General features: G+C 35.3%; 1 protein-coding gene across 5 annotated transcripts in view; it reads right to left on the reverse strand.

Moving 5' to 3' along the window:
- Positions 1-1,218: 1,218 nt before the first annotated feature.
- Positions 1,219-23,226, reverse strand: part of RTTN (rotatin) — an 80,518-nt gene continuing 58,510 nt past the window's right edge. For 4 of the 5 annotated variants that reach the window (XM_071554904.1, XM_071554903.1, XM_071554906.1 and 1 more), the window contains 13 exons: positions 22,769-22,859; positions 21,606-21,759; positions 21,327-21,464; positions 20,206-20,417; positions 18,137-18,242; positions 14,013-14,107; positions 10,445-10,522; positions 8,846-8,972; positions 6,883-7,082; positions 4,916-5,183; positions 3,621-3,724; positions 3,222-3,291; positions 1,219-1,681 (listed from right to left, as the gene is read on the reverse strand). In XM_071554904.1, the coding sequence (XP_071411005.1) occupies positions 1,599-1,681; positions 3,222-3,291; positions 3,621-3,724; positions 4,916-5,183; positions 6,883-7,082; positions 8,846-8,972; positions 10,445-10,522; positions 14,013-14,107; positions 18,137-18,242; positions 20,206-20,417; positions 21,327-21,464; positions 21,606-21,759; positions 22,769-22,859 (1,726 nt within the window). In that variant the 3' untranslated portion in view covers positions 1,219-1,598. Of the gene's footprint in view, positions 1,682-3,221; positions 3,292-3,620; positions 3,725-4,915; positions 5,184-6,882; positions 7,083-8,845; positions 8,973-10,444; positions 10,523-14,012; positions 14,108-18,136; positions 18,243-20,205; positions 20,418-21,326; positions 21,465-21,605; positions 21,760-22,768; positions 22,860-23,226 lie in introns of those variants that run through there. The other variant, XM_071554905.1, reaches the window with a different exon arrangement.

Here is a 23,226-nt window from a genome sequence, read left to right on the forward strand (position 1 = left end):
CGGCATCCTTGAGGGACTAGTTACTTTCATTAGAAACCATTTGGCATTGTGTGGTCTCATTTTTTATGTCTCTAAAATAGAAAAAATGGCAAACAATCTGCATATTGACTTATCAAACTAATTTATGAGAAAGATCAGTGGGGTTGAATATGCTGAAACATAAGTCTCTGAAGAGACTCAGCACCCACTAGTCTGAGGGGAAGAGACCGCCCCATCAAGCCCAGAGAGAAAATGCTGACTTGCAGAGCTGTCTGCTGTTGAAGCTCTCCTGCCCTGCAGCTGACTGTTCTGAAATACTACGGGATGAGCGTGACAGCATTTAACAATCACTGCAAAATTCAATCATCACACAACACAGCAAGTGGGAAAGAATTAGGCTCTGGGGGTCCATCCCTGCTTTTCGTTTGGAGGGGTGGGAGATCAGACGACAATTACATTTTTCGTAATGATTTAATCCAGCCATAAGTATCACTTATGGTCAGCTGAATAATTTACAAGCATTGCAAAACAAACAGACAAACAAAAATCCCCTTAGTCAGTGGAAAATCATCTGGTTAGAAAGAAAAGACTAATTACAGGTAGACATGGCCTTGCAATAACTTTTAGAGGTGTTACTTCTTGCTTTGAATTAGCTCAGTTCTCTCTGACCCTGACATAAAACAAAACCCTTATGTGTTGAAAGAAATTAAAACACCCTGCTAGGTACTCCAGAAGCACGGTCAGAAAAACTGTTGTGCTCAGACACAAAAGTATTTTTCTCTCAAACTTTCAGAATAGAATATTCAAAAACTTAGGACAATAGTTACATAGTAGCACTTCAAAGACAACACATGCCTGGATAATAGAGAGGTTTCTTGCCTCAAGCAAAAGATTTGAAGGGCTTATAAACTAGAAACCAGCAGATTTTTTCCTCAAATATTTTCTACAGTGTTGTAACATAACTAAAATGGATGCATACACCTCATATCCTGAACAAACTGCTATATTAACATAACTGTCATCTGTAATACCAGCAACTGAGAGCTCTTTTCCAATTGTTAGCATATTAAAAAAATGCAGCAGTTTGAACTGAAATCACCTCCGAAACTAAAACACACACCTTGTTGTTCTGAACCTAACATGTATAACACAACTGCCAACATTGTCAGTTCTTGAATCCAAGGATAGTGCACACCTGCAATGCTAAAAATTACAATTCACCAACAGCAAATGATGACCTCAGTTAAAAACCCCTTTATTAAGAACAATCCAAACCAGAAATTCTAATACATCACACAGTAACAATTTCCATGTTCAATTTAAGAAAATATTGATTTTTCACATCCTTTTCCCTATGCATTCCTTCTTCTCTGTACATACTTTACATAGTAGAATAATATCCCATTGGGATTACAGAGTAAGTAGTTTGAACCACATTTAGTGCAATTTCTTTGGTTCAAAGCAATGAACTCCATCTCCTTCCTCAAAGGCTTCATAAATTTCTTCCATAGCACTGATGCTGCTGCCACAGAACTGTGAATCAGAAGTGCTTTCTTTAAATTTCAGCCTCCCATTGAACAAGCTGTTCAATGTCAATACAAGAAGTAGGCTGATGATCACTAACAATCAAGAAGCTGAACTATATTCTCTAAGCATTTTATATAGTAGGCATGTAGTTCATTTTCTTCTGGCTGTGGAGAAGCTGAAAGAAATTAAAAAAGAATTTCTAGTTGATACTTAATACAAAATTACTTTTCCAAAATTACATCAAATGCCTTGCTAGAATTCATGGGGTTTTATGACCTTAACCTCTGTATTATGAGTAGCAAATCAAATACTAGTACTTTATGTTGCAAAGTCTGTTTTGGTTTTCTCTTTGGGTAGGACAAAGCAGGAGCTGTCAAAGAACAATAGCCATGTTGAAAAATTCTTCCACTGCACTCATCCCAATTATAACTATGAAATGATCAAAGCTTTAATAGTATAGGCTAGTTGTGAACCTTAATACAAGATGATATCAATGATAATATTGATGACACATTACATAACTGTCATAAAATCTTTTATACTCCATATTTTGATATGTAAGTACTTATTGAAATAAAAATCAATACTTCAGTCTAGGACCTTACGTTCTAAAGCAGAACACAAATAAATGGGGATTAATGTTATGATGCTCATCCATAAAGCTGCATATTTCTACCTTGTTGATTCAACATAGCATTTTGAAAAGTCTGATCAGTGGTAGCTATGCTATAAAGAACAATACAAACATATCTATTTATGAATATATTATCAGTATATCAAACGTTGCATTGTTATGTTCAATGATTGACTTAGTAAAGGCTGAGTTTGAAACAACAGTACATTCACAAAATCAGTGGATTTGGGTGCCAGTACAAGAATTATCATGAGATGTTCTATGAAATACACATCTCCTCCTTATTAGGATACCAACAATGGCAAATGTAGACAGAAAGTTTCTTGCAATTCTGTTGTGCAAAATACTATGGAAATACTATGGTCTTATAAGCCCTTCGATCAATAAACCTATTTATCTACAGAACAATTAAAATTAGTAGGAAAGCTCATTGACTTAAAATGAGACATTATCATATCTTTTCAAGATCAGAGTCATGATGTGTCTAACAACCAATAAACCCATTATTAGCTACTGAAGCTCCAGCTACATATCAGTGTTTTAACAAAACACCTTTCAGAATGAATGTTCTTCAGCTGAATGTATTGTATCAAAGCCATTCAAACAATAGTTAGGTTCAGTTACTTGAGCAAAAATCTCAGGCTTTCAAACATCAGGTAACTCATGATATTCATTTTAAGATTGGAAAAATGCTTTCTTCTGATCCCTTCTCTATGTAGTTGAACACTGAGTCTGAGCACTGTTAAGCAAAGTCAATGCTAAAAGAAAAATTTTTCTTATCACTATATTTAAGAATTAACACAGAACTGTACAGTGAAAATAATTTTGTTGCAAGCATGATCAGACCTACCAGTAGAAACTACCCTTAGCAATTATCCAGGGCCTTATTTACAGTTTGTTAACCAAAGGCATATTTCTCTATCTGTATTTATAAGATGCCTAACCATATTGCTACTTGTGATTTCAGAGACAAAATCCTTTCAAAACCTACTGCAAACAAAAACTTGCAGCGATGATATAAATTTAAATGTTATAATTATGGAAAAATAAAGAATTTGCATTAGGTGGCAGTAAGACTTACTTTTCTTCACTGAAGAATAAGCCTCATCTATTCTTCTCCTTACTGATGGATTCTTCAAAGTCACTTTTGCCTATAGGCACACACAAAATACAATGAGTTGATTTTCTTTCCCACATGATCACACTTCAAAAGCAAAGTTTAGAAAATTACAATAATTCAGTAGAACATGAGATGCAAGAATTTTAGAATGAATATATGACTGTGTCATCATACAGATTGCATTTATAGAAGCTGTCACAAATTAGATTCAGCCACTATGCGACTAAAATAAAATCAAATGACTACTGTAAACTTTATTAAACTTTATCAAATGACTACTGTAAACTTAGAGACTACTGTATTGTTTACAGCATAAAAGTATAACATTACAATTTCTTCAAGCATTTCTCAAACACTAACCTTCTGATAGTTGTGAAGCAAAGCCCAAAGAGAAGCTGCTCCTATTCTTTTAACAGCAGGACTTTCACTTTCCAAACAGGCAGACAGTACTGCAATTGCTTGATCTAGTGAGAGAAATAAAAAAAAAGAAACCAAAAGCATCTAGAAAATATAATCCAAAGCACACAAATATATTTACATACCTCAGTATATTGATGCTTGGAGGACACTTATTTTTATGACAAGTATTGGTATGGCAGAGGAATTACAGAAGCTTTATTATCGATTAAATTTCACTATTCTCATGAAATCAGCAGACTACATTGAAAGAAGTATTGAAAACAACATAGCAAAACAAAAGACAAGTGATGCTAAAAAATTAAGCTATCAGTAATAAAACATGTACATTATGTACAGCCATCAGCTATGCATAGGGACTGGGTAAGCCATGAAACTGTTTTATAACTCCCAGTAGCTGCAATTAGAGCCACATCAGGATGGATATTAAGATGTTTCTATTTTCCTTCATACTTATTATGCAGATGATTTGCAACCAATGAGAAATATCTGCCCCCCCACTGTAGGTGATTTAATTTTCTATCACTGCTGTGAAGCCAGACTCTTCCAGTTTGGTTGTTCACAACAAAAATTCACAGATATGTAACTGAATAATGTATGCTTAATCAAGGCAGCAAATCCATATCTTAGGAACGAACAAAAAGCATGGACACTATGAAAAACATGCTGAAAACGTATAACGAAGACAGGAGCATTCTCTCTGCAATTAAATGGGGAAAGAAACATGCCTTTTACTAACAACCAAGAAAAAACTTCTGTGCATGATGGGAGATTAAATATATAAGCCATGATCATAACTTTATCATTATCATAAATGTTTTCTGCACATGACAGAACACAAAATAGTTTGTCTCAACATCTCCTGACTTGCAGGAGCTAACAAGGTTTTGTTCAGCTGAAAGGCAGAATCTTCAGTTATTTCAAACTGACTGACACGAAGAATCCTTCAACCTCCCCAGAAAAACTAGCTGTTTGAGAAAACTACAAAACCTCTTTCATTCATAATGTGCTACTATAACCAAATGATCTGCCTCACAACAGTTCTTGATTTTCTTTTTTAAAACTCTTGATTTGCTTATCCTTTTACTATGTATTATTTTAATTGCCAAAATATGTGCTCTGTAACCACTTCTACAAAATTATTTTTCATAAAAATGCTTTTCTAAAAAGCAACATTGAGTTCTTGGTCAGTAACCCAAACCTCAAAGAAAATATGGTCTTCTGGAAGCCATACTTACCATTAGCTAATATCTTTGGTTTATTAGCTGGACTAAAACATATGTTATGTAGAATAAGAAGTGCCAGATGTTGGCTGCTCTTGTGTTTGCATTTACACATTTCCACGATCTGGTCTAAAAAGCCATTTATCTTCATGACCATCTGCTGTCCATCTTCTCCAAAAGATATGTTCAGTAGCAGCTTTAGCCAAAGAGTAGACACATTACCAGGATTTTTATTACTTCCTTTTGGTAATGAAAGAGACAAAAAGTTTTGCAGGAAGTTACTCTGTTAGAAAGAAGAAAAAGGATGTTAGAAGTGATAGTATTCCATGGTTTGTTCGCGGCTGTTTGATCTTCCAATCTATGTATTTAACCAAAACCTAGTAATTCATTTACCTATTTCAGACACCCCATTATTAGTCAAGGATTATTGAAAGAATTACATATGAAAAAGAATCTACTTCTTAGTTCAAAATAAATGGTAAAATAAATTTTCTCCTATAATAATTTATCTGTAAATACATGAAAGTTGATCCAACACAATATATTTCTTTAAAGGTTAATTCTCGCCACTATATAAGCTTTTTGTTTTGCACTTTGCATTTCTGCCCGAAAAATAAGCTAGAAACATTTTAAGTTGATCAATGCACTACTTAGATAATGTATTCTAGATGTTTTATTACTGCATGTGTTATTTGCAAATGTTAAAGGTATCACAGAATATCTCAATTTGGAAGTGACTTATAAGAAACTACAGCACCACTCCTCCCTTCACTGACAGCCATAGGAATGTTCTCTATTTTTGCAAGAATTCCTATAATTCCTATAATGAAAAAGTCCTTGACTGAATATTCCCAACCTCACTGTCCCTCGACAACATATACAAGCATCTGGTCAAAAGTAAACAAGGCAGCATACAAACTCATTGTGGTTTTCATCATGTGAATGTAATATTGGTAATTTAATTTTCAGAGATGGAATTGGTTATTTAGCATTGCTTACAATTATGAAAGGAGAGCTCAGGAGAGAGAACAAAGACTATCACACTAGAGTGAAACTGAAGAGAGTAAAAGCAAAAGCAAATCAGAGAATATAACAGCTGCTACAGAAAAGATCTCAAACTCATTGTTTTCATTAAGAAGTTTGAGCATTAGCCATTTTGTAATTTTATGACCAGGTTTTATATAATTAGCATCACAAAAAGATCATATTTCACCCTGCCTTTTCTAACAGGTAATTAGGTCCAGGTACATTAGAACATTATTAACAGAGATCAAAAGAAATAGTTGCAATTATCAAATTACTATAAAATATGCTAAAAACAAGCACACTTTTTATAATTTCTTTTGTGTTAGCTCATGAGGTCACTACTACAGCTGACTTTCTACATGGTATGGCTTCTCAAGGTGTTGAATTTACTTAAATGATCAAAGTTCAAGAGAAACAGACTTTTCAAAGAACATGTGATAAAACAGAGTAAGGATTATTCTATATATAAATTTTAAAAAGCAAAGATACTACATACCTTTGTGTAATAAGAATAGATTTCTATTCAATATCCAGTTACTGACATGTAGGACATCTTTGCTAAAACTTTCATAAAGATTATAATTCTCACAGTATACCTAATGATTGATAATGTTTAATTTTTTCTTTACTCACATGCAGTTTGTTCTACTGCATGTTCACTTTCATGATCCACTAGTGATTGTCATCAATATTTATGGGTATTAAAAATTTTACACTTCACTGAAATTGAGAGGTTTTAAAAAGGCTCTATCAAAAATTGTCCAGCTCCATATGTTGCTTCTGTCTAGACTGTGAATATGACTGAATTACATGCTGCTCTTAGGGAACAGTATCACAACTGACTGAGAAGACAAAATGGTTTTGATTCCTGCAGAAGCATTTCTATATGATCACAGGACACTCCATATTGAAATATCACCATTTATCACTATTTATCAAGAATACTATTTACTTACCTTCTGAATAATGCCTTTACAGTCATGAGACAGAGCAAGGTTAGAAATTAGACAAAAGACCACCTGCTGAACTGGGCTGTTATCATTTGACACTTGGGAAGCCAATTTCAAGATGCTATGCATTAATGAATTGCCAGTTGCACCTCGTGCAGCTGGAAGAGATGATTGTCCACCACTGGCCCAACAAAGTGAAGCACAACCTTAAAACAATGAAACATTTATCATATTAGAAATGCAGATATATATTTAAAATAAAAAGAAATCTATAGAAAGAGCATCTAGCAGCTCGGAGATTGAGATGGAACTTCTGAAAAGATCTTTTTACATATAATATATGTATGTATTTTTTCCTTGAACCACAATGAAGTCAGTGGTACATGCTTTGATTAGAAACCTGTCTGAATGTGGCAGTTTACTGGAATAGGCATCTACTGTCCTATTGTTCTAGAATTTAAGAGGCAATTCTGCTGTTAAATAGAATCCATTTCTCCATCTCAGAGTGTTTCCTTAAAAAACAAAGCATTCTATCTGAGGCATTATACAATTATTTGGCAACAGAATATGAGCGGATCCTCTGAAACTGGGTCAGGAAAAGAGACGTCTCTGTATAATCAGAAAGGACTAATACAAGTTTTTAAGAACATTTTTCTGAGAAATAAAACCCCTGTCTGCACCCATCATTACACTGTACAACAGTAGCATGCACAATCATATGCCACAGAGCTACAAGCTCAATTAATACAGCAGCAGGGAACAACTATGCTACCAACCTGATATTTATGCACAAATATAAACTTTTTATTTAGTGGCATTTGGCACCTGCAACAAGGGTTAGTTTCTGACATGGAAAAAGTAAATAAAAATAAAACATGATCTACATGTATTTCTTTGACTACCCTGAGGAGGAGTGGTTAACCAGTTCAGGGTAAATTTGGGACACCTCATAAACCAGCTATCATGAACAGAAAGAAAAACCACAACTGATCAGAGAAAACTTGCTTTTGTCAGCAAGGAAAATAAAAATGCAGCCTAGAGTCACTTGAAGCTAAGAAACAAGAAAGACCATCAGAACTTCAGCTTGATTTCTTGCACAGGACATTATATTTAAATTTTATACTCTGTGATGGACTAGTACACATTTGACCTTCCTTCAGTCCATATAAAAAAAAAATCTTTACAAAAAAAGCAGTTGCAAGATCATTTAAGGTTTGGAGACATTTAAACTTAAACACAAGAGTGAAAAAAGCTCAGAGATTTTTTGGTTAATATATTTTAACCCTGCTAACACTTATGGTGTCTTGATCAAGAGAAATGAACTGACATATATATCTCTTCAAGTCACTAGCAAGTCATTATCTGAGTAAATAACCAAGATATGGAATGAGAAAAATCCATACTAGAGAAAAGATCAGTTTTTAGTAGTGGGGATAACTATCAACAGAAATAAAAGTTTGCTCAAATGAAAAAGAGAATCCTTTTGAAAATTATACAAATGCAAGCTACTGAGTCCAAGGCATAAATAAATGGAAGAAATTTAATACAAAATTAAATTTGTTTATTGATTATTTCAAAACCAGGATTTTCTCAATAAGGATTGAAGTACAAACAGTATAAAGTACTGAAACACTGCTCTCTATCAAAGAATTCCTAGAGTAGTACTTCTATAACTATTCAGCTTGGTAGGACATTCAGTGAAACCTTCAAACGTACTGATTTGAATTAAATGCTATTTAATCCTTTAGTACAATTGTACTTTTGCTAAATCCAACTGTCTGAAACAGGATCCGAACAAAAGTCTTCAATATATTAAAATCAAAACTCTTTATAGCCTTTGATGGACCAGAGCTTTTATACTTTCCTCTTATGGTAGTAATAAACATTCTTTTCCTTTTATTATGCTTTTCCATCTTAATTATTCTGGTCAAATATTTTGATGTTTTACATCACAGAGTGACTCTCATACCTGCAGGATAGTTTGCAGTGTACATACAAAGCAAATGCAGAGCTATTTGCATTGAGGAATCATCTGCTAAAAACCACGGCCATAGTGAGTGCAGAACAGGAACAAGATGAGCTTTAAGTGCTGCCATCTACAAGAACATGAGGAAGAATTTAAACTATTATATTCTTAAATACTTTGAAAATGAAGTATAGAATAAGAAACGCATATTTTTATCTTATCGCTTAAAAGATTGTGCAGAGAAATGACATCTCATTTCAACACCAATGAAATTAACTCTATCCCAGTCAAAATTAGGATGTGTTTTAATTCCTGACAGACATGCAAACAAAAGTAAAGATCCTACTGTGATTGCTCAAGAGCTCTCTATTTAATAGTTCTATTCAAGTCCAACCAAAGTAACTATCGAAACTCAAAAAGCACGGAAATACAAGAGTGCAGTTGCGTACAGAGTAAATGACAGAAATCTTCAGCTATCAACAGCAACCTCCTTCTCTCCTCCAAGCAACTGTCTCTGCAGACCCTGATCAAAATAGGAAAAACATTCCACAATAATATTAACTGACATCATGACACAACCAAGTTATAGGGACATTAGAGATTAGATGGCTTATTCAGACACAGGTGTTCTCTTTACAAAAGGACGCTAACACATGCCCTAGAAAAGGGGTACTTCTGGAAATTCAGGAAATCTTATGGTTCCACTAATGTATTTGCTAAAAGCAGAACAAGTTGTATAAATAGCACAAGTAACACAATGCCAAGACAAATTAAACTGTGAAAGAGAAAATGAAAATAAATATGTGAAGGGTATCAGCCATAAGAAAGAGGAAGACCAGTGATCAGAAAAAAAAGAACACAAGAAAAAAGGAAAAAAATGTAACATTTTCCCTGTGGAAAAAATAGATAGGTAGAACAAATGAAGTTGAAAAGAATTTGAAAAGAAAAACACTTGAAAAGAGAAAAAGATAAAGAATGTGAAATGTGAAAGAATTTTAAGACTCTGAGGAAGAAAAATGATTTTAAAAAAAATCAAGATGAAAATAAAACTGTGTTTTGGAGGATTAGTGCACTTACTTTCAGATAAGAAAGTAAAGGGCAAATTATTGTTTATGATTTGTTTTTTGTGTGGGGTGCAATTTTGGTGGTTTTGTTTTGTTTTTTTTTCTGCTTGTTTGCTTTTTTGTCTTTCAGAAAGGGAAAGAATATAAGGAGAGAGGAATAAGGAGCAGAAACCACTTTCCTAGATCTGAAGTGTATTTCTGTGTGCCTTTCTGGTGGCCCAACACTTTTCTACACACCCATTTTTCATATTATATGCTTTGAAAATTAGAACTATTGAATTAAGCAAAACAGAAGTGGATATAAAAGATAACAGCCATCTGAAACCATTGGGAGATGATGTTTCAATAAGAACACCGAGTTCCTAATGAATGTATGAAATATTCTGGGAAACTGGGCTAATAATGAAATTTGAAGCATTTCCTGCCATTAAGATCAAACTTAAATTTAGCCAGCTTGAAAATAACATCAAAGTAGAAAAAAATTGTCTTCATTCACTAACTGAATGTGTTCATATTGCTTCAGTACAAGAATACTTACTTTGCATTCTTCATTTTGAAAAAGACAGTTTCTGAGGAGCTGCATAGAACACCTTAACTCCTTGAGAAGGTTATCCTCCTATCCAGAGAAAAATAATTGAAGTCATCAACATCAGACCAGAATGAATTTTGCACACGGAGGAAAGAGATTTCTAAGGAGAGGTGTAAATCTAAAGCATCAGCATTTGGGTCACATTTCTTCCACTGTTTTCTTCTGATCTCAAGTAGAATTCATCTCAGCTAGCTTCAAGCACATTTACTAAAGCCATTTATAACAAGTTACTTAGAGTCATCCTCATCCCTCTCACAACCCACATATACTATTTCCAGGGGCACCAATCTCACCAAATGCAGAAATCTGTAATGTTGAGCTCCATTTCTCTTACAACAGTGAAAAATGGCTGGGAACATTTCTGAGTATTTGGCTCCATCCTAATGTAAACATCTAAAACAAATCAAATTAATCACTCCTAGAAGCACCTTTTTTCTTCCTCAGATGAAAACAAGGTTAAATTAGCTCTGTCCTGCAGATCTCTACATTTGGTCACACTAATCCATCCTTATATTCTCAGGGTCATGGTCCCCTATCCTTAAAAAAGGAAATAGCTTCCAACCTGATAAAAATGTTATAAAGATAAATACAGAACTTTGGACTGTGAGGTACTATACTTAGATTCAAGTACACAAGTAAACAAAAAATTAATCTTCATGATAGAGCTGTGATGCTAGAGGCTAATGATAGCCATCCTAACTTCTATAAGGTTGACACACTAAACAACTTATGAAAAATGATCAAATTCCAACATGCTTGTTCACCAAAGGATACTCTCTCTTTCTGTCTTATAAAGGAACAAAAGTGTAAAATAGGATTCATGCTTAATCTCAGACAAGGCAAAAGAATAATATGTGCTTATACATCATAACATGCACTTTTGATAATATTTAGAGAAGAAGTAACAGTTAATGAAACAGGTTAATGCAAGTCAGGTGTAGTAGGTAAAGAAAAAACATACAAATCATCATTAAAAATACATTTTATAATGGTTTGTTTCATTTTTAGCCAAATAAAATGGTAACTCCAATACATTCTTTCAAGGAATTCCCTATGTATTAATTTAGTTAATAAATAAAATAGCACTAAAATGCTACAAGCTACAACTCATTTAATGAATAAACTTCCAGGAGGTTGAAAAAGTTATGGATTGCATTGATGATGCTGTTGCATCTATTTATTTTAGGATATCTTGATTTTTACTAAGATCCTATTTTAAGAGCTTTTTTTGAAAGCTTGACTGTTTGTAAATACTTTTCATGCTCTTGGTTGGCATCACACTAATTATTGTGAAAGAAATGGAATATCAACTAAAACACATCAGTTGCTCTGAGAATGAAGCCAGGTCAAACACAATTTTCCTAACAGTTTAAAGAAAAAAGAGAGAAAGAAAAAAGCTCTCATAACTTCCCTTTGAGAGCTGTACCTTGAAGTGCGCCAGGGGGCAGTTTTGTGAGTGATCAGCTGTATCTACTATGAAAGCAATGTCTCAGTTTCCTTCACATGAAATTGTTTGTCATTATGCACCACATATGATAAAAATCACACTTACATGTGATGAAGCAACCTACAGTCCCAGCTCAGCAGGAAAATCTGCCATGAAGTCTTTTGCAAATCTTTCGAAGAATTTTTAATTAAACATAAAGAGTCTTTCTGACCTTTCTCAGAGGCTCCTTTCCTCCAATTTTCTTCAAGTTTTAAATTCGTTCTATGTTTAGCAGAGGAGCAAATATTCCTAGTTTCCCTCTTCTCAAGACAACAACTGCAAAGAACTATCTGACTTCAACCTTACGGGACATATCCAGGGCAGGACACTTTCAGCCTTCAACCCTTGGAGAAGGGATAATAAAGGTGTTTAGGAGCTCTCAAGAAAAAATACTGTAGCCTTCAAATGTCAGGGTCAAACTCAAATTTTTTTAAGAGTTCATTGTTATAAAACATGGTTCCACACTCTCACAAATCAAGGTTAAAGTCTGTGCCAAAACCTCAGAGAAAACTATTGAGCTCAAGAAATGCAGAAATACTCTGCAGAAAGATGTTTTCTGCAATTTCTGCTTGATGTGGGAGTGGACAAGATATCAAACTTGACAGTAGAGGTTACTGCTTGTATCTTAATAATGCTCCTAGAAGAAAGTGGCAGAAAATAAGCAGATTGCAACAAAAATCTTATGAAACTGTTGTACGATGTAAGACATATTTTACATCTAGATGTGGTAAAGAAGGGTTGGGTAATACTACAGTCTGGAAGAACTGGAAGGTTGAAAAAAAAGGCTAAATAAAAAAATCTGTGAATGGAGAAAAGAAACTGGGAGTGCAGGCAGTGGAAAGACTCTAAGTATGAGGTTAAAAAAGAAACTGACAAAAAGTTAAAACCAGGGACAACAGCCTGATGACCAGAAACTGAAATATCCAGACCAAGTTTGAAAGAGAACAGAAAAAAAAGTACAATTGGAAGCCAGACAATAGGAGAAGGTGGAGAGGAAAAAAACTATGATTTATATGCCTAAGCAGACTGGAACTGGTTTGGGGATGGGAAGGAGACTGACTGACACAAGAACAGACAAAATCAAAATGGCTAGCACTGGTTGAAAGACACTGAGAGAAAACTTGAGAAAAACAAAAGTCATTTTTGTGGAAACAAGATGGGAAAAATTAGCTGGATTGGATAGGACCATGAAGTCACAGCTGAAAGACCAACTATGTTTCAAAACTAAAGTACTCTGATATTGCTCTAAGGCTAATAAATATCATAAATTACACACACTGACAATATTACAAAAGGATATTTGTGTATGTGACTGAATGTCTGAAACTGAACTTTGAACTCTCAGTCAGAAGCCTGCTAGTTGCTGGCTTCATCCAGAATGGGCCAGTTGCTAATTCTGATAACCTGAACTAAAAGTGGAAATACCTGAATCCTCCAGTTAATAAAAAGACATGAAACAGAACTGGTAACTCAGAGGCTGATCATGTGCTGTACTTCACATATAGATTATTAAGGTAAACAGGAGCTTGGAGCTCTGGAAAGAAAATGTGGTGGTAAAAGGATTCCAGCAAAGAAATATTCCCCTGAAAGAAAGAAATGGGCCCAAAAAGAACATGAAGATTCTGGCTAGGATGCTGCAACTGGGAGAAGATCCTGGGGACCAGAGAGATGAATGGAGAAAAACACCAGTACATGCTCAGGGGCTTTGTCCAGTAAAGACCGAAGACTGAGCAGCTGCAAAGTATGAATGGACATTCATTTGCCTGACATGCCTGAAATAGCAGTCATCTCTGTGTTAGAAAAGTAAGTTGAGACCTAGTAAGACCTCTGGGTGGGAGAGCATGTGAGATAATCAAGTTGGTAAAAGATCTAAAATAATTGAATCTTATCCAGATCTACTACACGTTGTCATTTATTCTGTCTCATCTGTGACAGATACAAGCAGTATCTGCCTCAAGAAGAAAAACAAAAACAAATGAAAGAGAGCTGGGAAGTGCCTTATCATATCAGTCTTTCAGTTTTTATAGCTACCTTTTTTCTCTGCGCTTTCCCAGGCTTTAGGGAATCCAAGTTCAGCTGTGCATGAACATGCTTCATGTTTTCTATACAGCTGTCTATCAGGTCAACTGGAAAACAAAAACCAGTAACATTTATAATTACATTCACAATCAAAAATATTTTAAGAAACACAAAATATCTTTCTGGCAATGATCTTCTTGATATCAGAAAGTAACTAACAGTTTCTGAGGTGAAGTGAATCTAGTTGAATGATCTTGAGAAGCAAGAATACATTTGAGTCCTCTTGCAATAGAGTTGCATGAGAAGAATTAAATCTTGGTTGTAATAATGCCAAGGTCATGGGTTCAATCCCATGTATGGTCCATTGACTTAAGAGTTGGACTCAATGATCCTTGTGGGTCCCTTCCAACTCAGAATAGATTCTGTGAATGCCCAGAGGAAGGACAGGTATGATGGAGAAGGGAAGATGATTTGGGGAGGAGAGAATAACAACTTGTAACTCTTCAAGATACCTTCCATGATGCTGCTTAGAAAAGTGAAGCTTCAAGAGGTTAGAGAATCCATTTGTATTACCCAATCCTTCCCCAATAACAGCAGATTTGCTGCATCTGAGGTGGGACAAAAGAAAGCAATAACATTTTGAGTTAGGGTCTTTTCTTTGGATCTAGAGTCTTGAACTCACTACAGGATCATGGAGTGATTACATGAGTGGACAAGGTAAGAGCTACAGATGTTGTCTATCTGGACTTCTGTAAGGCTTCTGACACGGTCCTCTACAACATCCTTCCAAATCGGAGAGTTATGTAATTGACAGGTGGACCGTACCACCAATGACGAATGGGTTAGATGCTCACTCAGAGGGGAGCAGTCAATGGCTCAAAGTCCAGATGGACACTGGTGACAAGTGGTGTCCCTCAGGGACCATATCTGGGCCAGTACTGTTTAATGTCTTCATCAATAACAGTGAGTGTAGCCTCAGCAAGTTTTCAGATGACACCAAGATGAGCAGTGTGATTGACAAGTCTGAGGAATGGGATGCCATCCAGAGGGACCTGGACAAGCTCAAAAAGTCTATCCAGATGAACCCTCATGATGTTCAACAATCATGTGCAAGATGCTGCAGTTGGGCTGGGCCAATCCCAGGCATCAGTACGGGTTGGGGGATAAAGGGATTGCAAACAGCCCTGACAACAAGAAATTAGGGCTGCTGGTGGATGAAAAGCTGGACATGACTCACCAATGTGGACTGACAGTCTAGAAGGCCAAATGCATCCTGGGCTGCATCAAAAGCAGCATGGCCAGCATGTTGAAGGAGGTGATTCTGCCCCTCTGCTTTTCTCTGCTGAGACCCCACCTGGAATACTGCATTCAGCTCTGGGGCCTCCAGCATGTGAAGGACCTGTTGGAGGGAGTCTAGAGGAGAGCCACAATAACAATGGGAGGGATGCGATACATCTATGAGGGCAGGCTGGAAGAGTTAGGATTGTTCAGCCTGGAGAAGAAAAGGCTCCAGGGAGACCTGATTGCAGTCTTCCACTACTTAAAAGGAGCTTAGAAGAAAGATGGGGACAAACTTTTTACCAGGGCCTGTTGGAATAGGTCAAGGTGTAATCATTTTAAACTATAAGAGGGCAGACTTAAGACTACATATGAGGTAGAAATTTTTTTACAATGAAGATAGTGACACACTGGTACAGGTTGCCCAGAGAGGTGTTGGATGCCCCATCCCTGGCAATATTTAAGGTCAGGCTGGACAGGGCTCTGAGCAATTTGACTAGTTCAAGATGTCCCTGATTATTGGAGGATTGGACTAGATGGCCTTTGAAGGCCCCTTTCCATGCAAACCATTTTATGACTCTATGATCATGGGATAATTCAAGTTGGAAGAGATGGCCTCCAGAAGTCAGAGTCCAACCTCCTGCTTAGAGTACACTCTATGAACAAAGTTTACCTGCAGCCTTATCCAGTTGGGTCTTGAAAATGTCCAAAGACAGAGACTGCATGCTATGTCTAGCTATGGCTTTACTGCCTTCAAGGGTTTACTTACAGGCAGTCTGACTCACATTTCAGTTTATGGCCATTCTCTTTCATCCTTCTACATCATGCACTGCTGTCACAAACTTGGCTCTCCTTTTTCAAATCTCATAGGTATGAGAAGACTGTTATGTCCTCTCAAAACCTTTTCTCCAGGCTGAACATAGTTCCATTAGCCTCTTGTCTAAGGACAAGCAGACACAACCACCCAAGTGGCCTTCTGCTGAACTTGCTCCTGTTTGTTGACATTTCTTGTACTGGGCCAAAACTGGAGGCACTAGGCTAGATTTAGTCTAACAAGTGATAAGTAAAGGAAAGATAAACCTTTTCCCTTGACCTACTGGCTGTGTTCTTGTTAATGCAGTCCAGGATGCTGTTAAAAGTCTTCTCACATTCAGCTTGCTACCCAGCTCTTTTCAGCTCTCCAGTCAGCCTCTATGGCTGTAAGGGGCTGTTCCTTTTGAGGTGCAGGACTTGGTATTTGTAACTTAAAGCAGTCCTTTAAAGCTGAACAGGTGATGTTAGAGCTACAGATGTCTTTAGGACAGTGATTCAAACTCCACAAGTCCTCTTCCTCTTTTCTAAGATCTATGTTGCCTGACAGCAAGGATGACTTGAAGGCTGCTCAAGAACAACATGATGCACTTCCTGCAGTGGAAGTGTCTTCATGCCAAGTCAGATCTTAAATGATCCAGTAGGTCATCAACAGAAAAAGAACCCTGACTGAAGCAAGGGCAGAGTACAGCACCAATACACTGGGAAAGAGTAGAAAACAGGATCTGAAGCTCAGAGTTTTCTGCCACTGTTGGGATCAGACACTGAGCAGATATGTCTAGGCTATCTATTTCAATGTAGTGTTGGTTTAAAAGCAAAAAAACCCCAACTCATAGATATAAGGAAAAAGAGAGCACCAAAGAAAGTGCACTTAGACTGATCAGAAGGTATTAAACACATGATACATGAGAAATGCAAATTAACCACTCTCCCCTGTATTCTAGAGGGCAGAAAAAGCCTTTGATTAGAAGTTGGTTTACTACTGTAAAAACCTTAGGCATGAAAGATATTGGACAGCAAGGGAAGAAGGTCCTTCTTTTAAACTGCAAAATGGGACTAAAGAAACAAAGAGGCAGACAAGAAAAAAGCTTTGAAAAAGAAGTCTCTTCTTGTCTAGGCACAGCTAGAACTGAGAATACAGGGCATACTTTCACCTATGAAAGTGATGCCTCAGAGGGTTTTTGACTTTTTTCTGGTTTTCTAATTTTTATAGATTTTAGAAGAAATTGTAGTGAAAATGCAGACTTTAATGTGTTAGTATTAAGTTCAATGTTTATACATGCCAACCTCTACTCCATATCAATGCCTCAAATTCTTTTAGCTATTTAGTCTTCTCTTCAAGGTAGAAGGCTGAATAATATCTTCAGGCCTGTGCTACAGACATAAACAGTGTCAGAGTGACCTCAAAGCCAGAACACTGGAAATCTCCAAGGGTCCTACGTGTCCTGAGGAAGACAAAGATGATGAAAACAGGGTCTCACTCTCCCCCAGGGGTAGGACAGGGCTGGGCCGAGGAATGTGGAAATAGCAGATTGGGTGGACAATATTATAAAAACCATGGAAAATCAGTGTTCAGTATGCACGTCGATATGTATTCCTATAGGCCTTAGGCCTGGACATTAAAGGACATTCCCTTTTTATCTTATCCCACACTAACTTGGCTCGGGGTTCTACTTTTTGGGGTCTCTCAAGGCATCAAAAGTGTCGGCATACCATAAAACAAGAAATGGAACATACTGCCAGTACAAAATCTTCAGTTTCAAATGGATGACTATGCCATTAGCAGTAAAAGCTCGCAGGTCTCTTCTCACTCTAACCCAGAGCTGTGACTTCCACGAGTTCTTAAACTAGCTACAACATAGTTTTTTATCTGCAGGTGAAAACTTTAATTATTAATAAGATTTCTTAGTAAAAATCCAAAAAAACCCTTGCCACTGAAACCTAGGTTTTTTGCTTTGACAAAAACCATTAGGATTTAAAGATAATATGTAAAACACCTGCAAGCATTTCATTCATAAATCATTTAACGTACATTTTGAAATGCTCACCTTCCAAAGCACATTTCTGGGCATTTTTGCTGACAGCTAACAGAGACAGCAGTGCATTTGTAGCAACTTCTTGCGGCACATCCTTTGAAGATTTTCTTTCACAGACCTACAAAAAATGCAATTTTAGTACAGAAATGAAAAAGTGACCATATTAAAAGTAGTATTCATATCTATAAATAAGTTGTCATAGTCTATATTTTCATTTGGATAATTCATCACTATATTCTTATATGGAGCTCTCTCTATATATATTTCTGTTTATGGTCAGTCTGCACTAAAGTGTTTCTTAATTTTTTGTAATTAAAACGCTTTTTAAAATTAAATTTTTCTTTTGCTCATAAGCCCACTGCTCTTACTCTTTTCTTAACATTCTATCTTTCTAAAGCCTAGATGACCAGCCATCGTATTCCAGGCTTTTCCTAATATTCAAGGCTTGCTATTGCAGACATGCCTTTAGTGCCATCTCACTTTTCTTCAACACAATGATGAAGAAGAGACACTAAATACTAATACTAAATACTTCCTTAGAATAAAAGTACCACTGATAACTATTTTAGATTTTTCTTCCACACACATAATGTATTAACAGCCCAAGAAATTTTTCAGATTTTAATATGCAATATTGATGCATTCTCTAGGGTTATCATTTATTAAAGTGTTCACTGCAACCAGGAGTGACAAGGTCAAGGAATAAAGACTAGGAAGTTGATAACTTGAAAAAAAAAACCCATCTACTCACTGATAAGGGCAACTGACACCAAATTAAAGCATCAAAGCATGGACTGGGTTCTGGGTTTATAACAAAAAAAAGAGAAATTTTCATTTTGATTACACCTATTTTATTAGATTTAGTGTGAAATCTCTGCTTAGAGGCTAGAGAGCCACAGTGCTGCAACACAACAGCAAAGGAATACAGTGCATGTGAGAGATGTTAGCTAGTTCAGGACAAGTCTTGGTAGGAGTAAGGTTATTCTACAAGATTTTAGCACTTAAAGCAAAAGGGGAGATGAAGTGATACTAAGAGAGCATTATTTTGGTCCCACCATCCAATATGTACGAATAAATGTCAAATCAATTACATTTTACATAGCAAAATCTTACTAAATAAAACACTTACTAAAAAAATAGTTGCAAGACAATGACTCTAGAACATTAGAAATCTCAAGCTACACTATATGAAATGTGCATCATTCAAACACTACACTTTGAATCATAGATCATTATTACTGTTACAGTGACAAACTGCATATAATTTAAAGGCAGACAATGGGTATGTAGATAAAAAAACTAATTTGTGAGGGAAACAAATTATACACAAATTTCACACGTAACTTTGCTTATTACTAAGTAATGGAAGACATTTTAGCAATCCACAAATAAGTGAAGGGTGTAAATACAAAGGAGGTAAAAGAGTAATTTAGGACAGTGTATCGAAATATTAATAAGAATGAGATTACACTAAGTAGGACAGGACACTCAGAACAAATCTCAAAAAAACCCCATCTTGTCACCAATATGTATTATGTTGGTTGACAAGTTCCTAAAAGAATTAGTGAAAATACGGTACCTGGCCAATTGAAAACTAGGTTGGAAAATACATTAATATGTGCTCCTTAAATGTAACAACACTGATCTTACACTATCACAGAATGAACTAGAAGGCTTAATGATTCATTTTGGTAAAAAAATTTTACAAAAGTTATTAAAAAATACAATGTCTCAAACTTTAAAATTATTATTACATGTTTGGAAAAGCAGGGAAAAAAATGTATTGGTATTTGGCCAAACATATTCTACCTATGTATCACCTTCTCTACGTAAGATTTCACACCCATACTGTTGCAGCATTTTTGACTTTTAAGGCACTTCCTAGAAGTTGCTTCTTTGCAACAGTTCCAACTTATTACATGAATTTCAAAAATGAGTGTATAACAGATGTCTCAAAATAAAGATGTCTTGGTTTATAACTGGAAACAATTGATTTTTATTAGGTAACTATATATTCCTTTTTAATAAAATACAAAAATGAAAAAATGTATCCTGTAATTACATTGTCAAATTTTAAATACCTGAATAATTAATGCAGTAAGTTGAGTTACTGATGCCTGGCATCCTTCAACATGATCCAGAAGAAAGCTAATAGTTGGATTTTGACACATGCTCGGTTTCTCTTGGAGCTGTCTTCTTCCTTCCTCATTCAAAAGGACAGAGAGGAACTGTAAACTAGCCACATATAAAGCAGGATATGTTGTAGACAGAGGAATACAATCAGAAATGGTATCTGAAAAGTTAAATAAAAAATAAAACTGTTTACATTTCATTGCAAATAAAGCTGAACTGTTTTGGAATTCAGAAAGACTTATGAAAGAAAGTATGCAAGCAAGAAGCAGTAATATCTGTGCACTGCAGAAGGAATTCTACAAATTCTATGCATCTAGTAAGTCTTTTAAAAGAAACTAATAAAGAAAAGTTTGAGGTTTATAAGATTTAAATAAATTAATTGCTCTGCAATGATTTGACTATAAACCAAAATAAGCCATTTCCATTTCACACAAATCACTCATTTGTTCAACAATTTTCTGAACTTCCCTCAGCTTAAATTTTAAAATCAACAGTATTATCAGCTGCTTTATGTGCAATGGGATTTGGATTCACTAGATCACTTAACATGCATCTGGTTGAAATCACAAGCGTGTCTGGACTATGCTCATATTTCAATATTAAAACACTGCACAGAATCTTGCCTGACTATGCAAGCAAGTAATGTGAGAATAATTAAGAAACAAACTTCTATATAATAATCTTAAATTCCTATGTCTCTTATCTCCCCTCAAAACTTTGCTTTCATTTTAAGCAAGATATTAAAAAAAAATTAGGAAAAATGAAGTGCTAATGGATCATTTCATGAATACCACATTTGGCCAAGGTTTACAACTAAAATCACTAATCTATACATGCAAAGAAAACTACTGAATTTATCTGGCAGTTCAAAAGTTTATCTGATGATACTAGAAAGAGTAATAAAAATTCATTTAACAAAACAAGTCAGTCAAGCTCTGGACACATTTGGCTTTCGTTCTGGAAATCTCATTGATAATTACTTAACAGCCTCTAAACATGAATGACTCTCTTTTCTATTTGCTTATTTTATTAGTTGCTAGGTTAAAATCTATCCAGGAATAGTCATTACCAATTATTGCTGTACAATGATTTGCAAGGGCTGCTGTCACAGATGGAAAAGATATCTGACCACTTTTCCACAATAATGTAGCCAGAAGGCAGAAAAAGTCTAGCCACGTTTCATGAAGTACTGATGTTAACTCAGGATCTGCAAAGACAACACAGAAAAATCAATGCATTTACAAATGTGCACAAATCTGGAAAGCTAAGCCTGACAACAACATGAAGGTGGTCCATAAATGAAGACCTGCCTCTGTCTGGTTATACTGGAAACAAAGTACTTTATTACCTAACCCATCTTTGGGGCGTATGGCAAGAATCCTGAAGGTATTTCTCAAGAAAGGTTTCAGCAATTCATTCTGGACTACAAGCTGAGAGTCCACCAATAAACATGATTTTAGAAGCCTGGACACAGATGACAAGTACTGAAGTAGAACTATGACCTGTTAAATATTTAGAGAAAGATATGAAATAAAGCCACAAATATACATCTGCCATATTATTTTCAATTCATTCACATCAACTTATTCATAACATTTTGAGTTAATATACATCACTTAAAATAAGTAATAGGACATAAAATAAAAAAGTGTTCCCTTCATTTTTACTGTTGAAAATGAAACAGAAGGCCTAGTCTGGAAACATATGCGTGCAATCACTTTCCTAGTAACAAAAAAAAAGGTTTCCTATGAGAAAGTTATGACTCTTGCCACATATACAGAAGCACAGTCACTGGAAACTCACAAAGATAAACATAAAAATGGTCATTAATATTGAGAAATACATGTGTATTTCCTGAAAACAGAAGGTTAATTTGAAGATTTAGGAAAAAAATACCCCAGACATATTTATTTATTCTTGTAAGATTTCTGCAGAAAATGCGTTTCTTTAATCACAGGAGTAAGTTTCTTCAAAATAAATCACAATGCAGAGCAGCAGAAGCTATAAAATGGTGCTGTGCCATGAAACAGTATGTTCTATATGTTGTATATACAGAACTAAATATGATAAAAAAGTAGTTCTATCAGCAGTAACCCTACATGGTTTTCATTCATCGTATTTTGAAAACTATGTAAGTGTCTGCAGGATCAGAGACAAAGCAAAGCAGTCAGGTTTGTGCAGTGTATGTGTCAGTAACTGCATCTGGCTCATACCTCAATACTACACAGAGAAATATTATTTTATAATTTCTTTAATGACTAAATTCAATTTATATTTTAAAAACACAACTAATTTTCAGTTTTATGATTCTAATATAGTTCTAAGACAGAAATTAATTATTCTGGGTTGAATAAAATGGTTTATTTTCACTTAAGCCTTATCTAAAGCACAGAGACTCACAGGAGTGCAGCCGATAGCAGCATGTCTGGACTACGTTAATGATACAGATTATGCTAACAAAATTAATTTCACAACTTCAAAAAGTTAGAAAGTAACAAATGCTTCTCTAACCTGAGCTTTTACATGTTCTGTATGACATGGATGACCCAACAGAGCTTTCAGTTCCAAGATATATCTCTCAACCAGATCAGCATTTACAAGACTAAAATAAAAACTTGGTTAGAAATATAGTTAAAGAATCGAACATTCTACTAAACATTACATAAAAGAGAACGATACAAATAAACAGCAAAAATAAAAGAAGAAGCATTTACTGGTAAACTCCCCTATTTTGAGAATATCAAGGGCAATAGCAACTATAGTAGCAATTTCGTTGTTTCAAAATAGTTAGACTAATGTAAATTCCAATAGCTGTTTACTGTACTGGCAAAAATCAATTGTTTCTATTTGATTGTTTATTTTCTTTCTTCTGGAAAAATAAACAGCTCTGTGATGATATAAACTGAATTCAAACCAGGGTTGTTAGGGTCTTTTGTTTGGTTGGTTTTCTTTCATTTTTCCACTAATTG

Source organism: Pithys albifrons, chromosome 4 (genome assembly GCF_047495875.1).
Source record: "Pithys albifrons albifrons isolate INPA30051 chromosome 4, PitAlb_v1, whole genome shotgun sequence".
NCBI classification, from domain to species: Eukaryota; Metazoa; Chordata; class Aves; order Passeriformes; family Thamnophilidae; genus Pithys; species Pithys albifrons.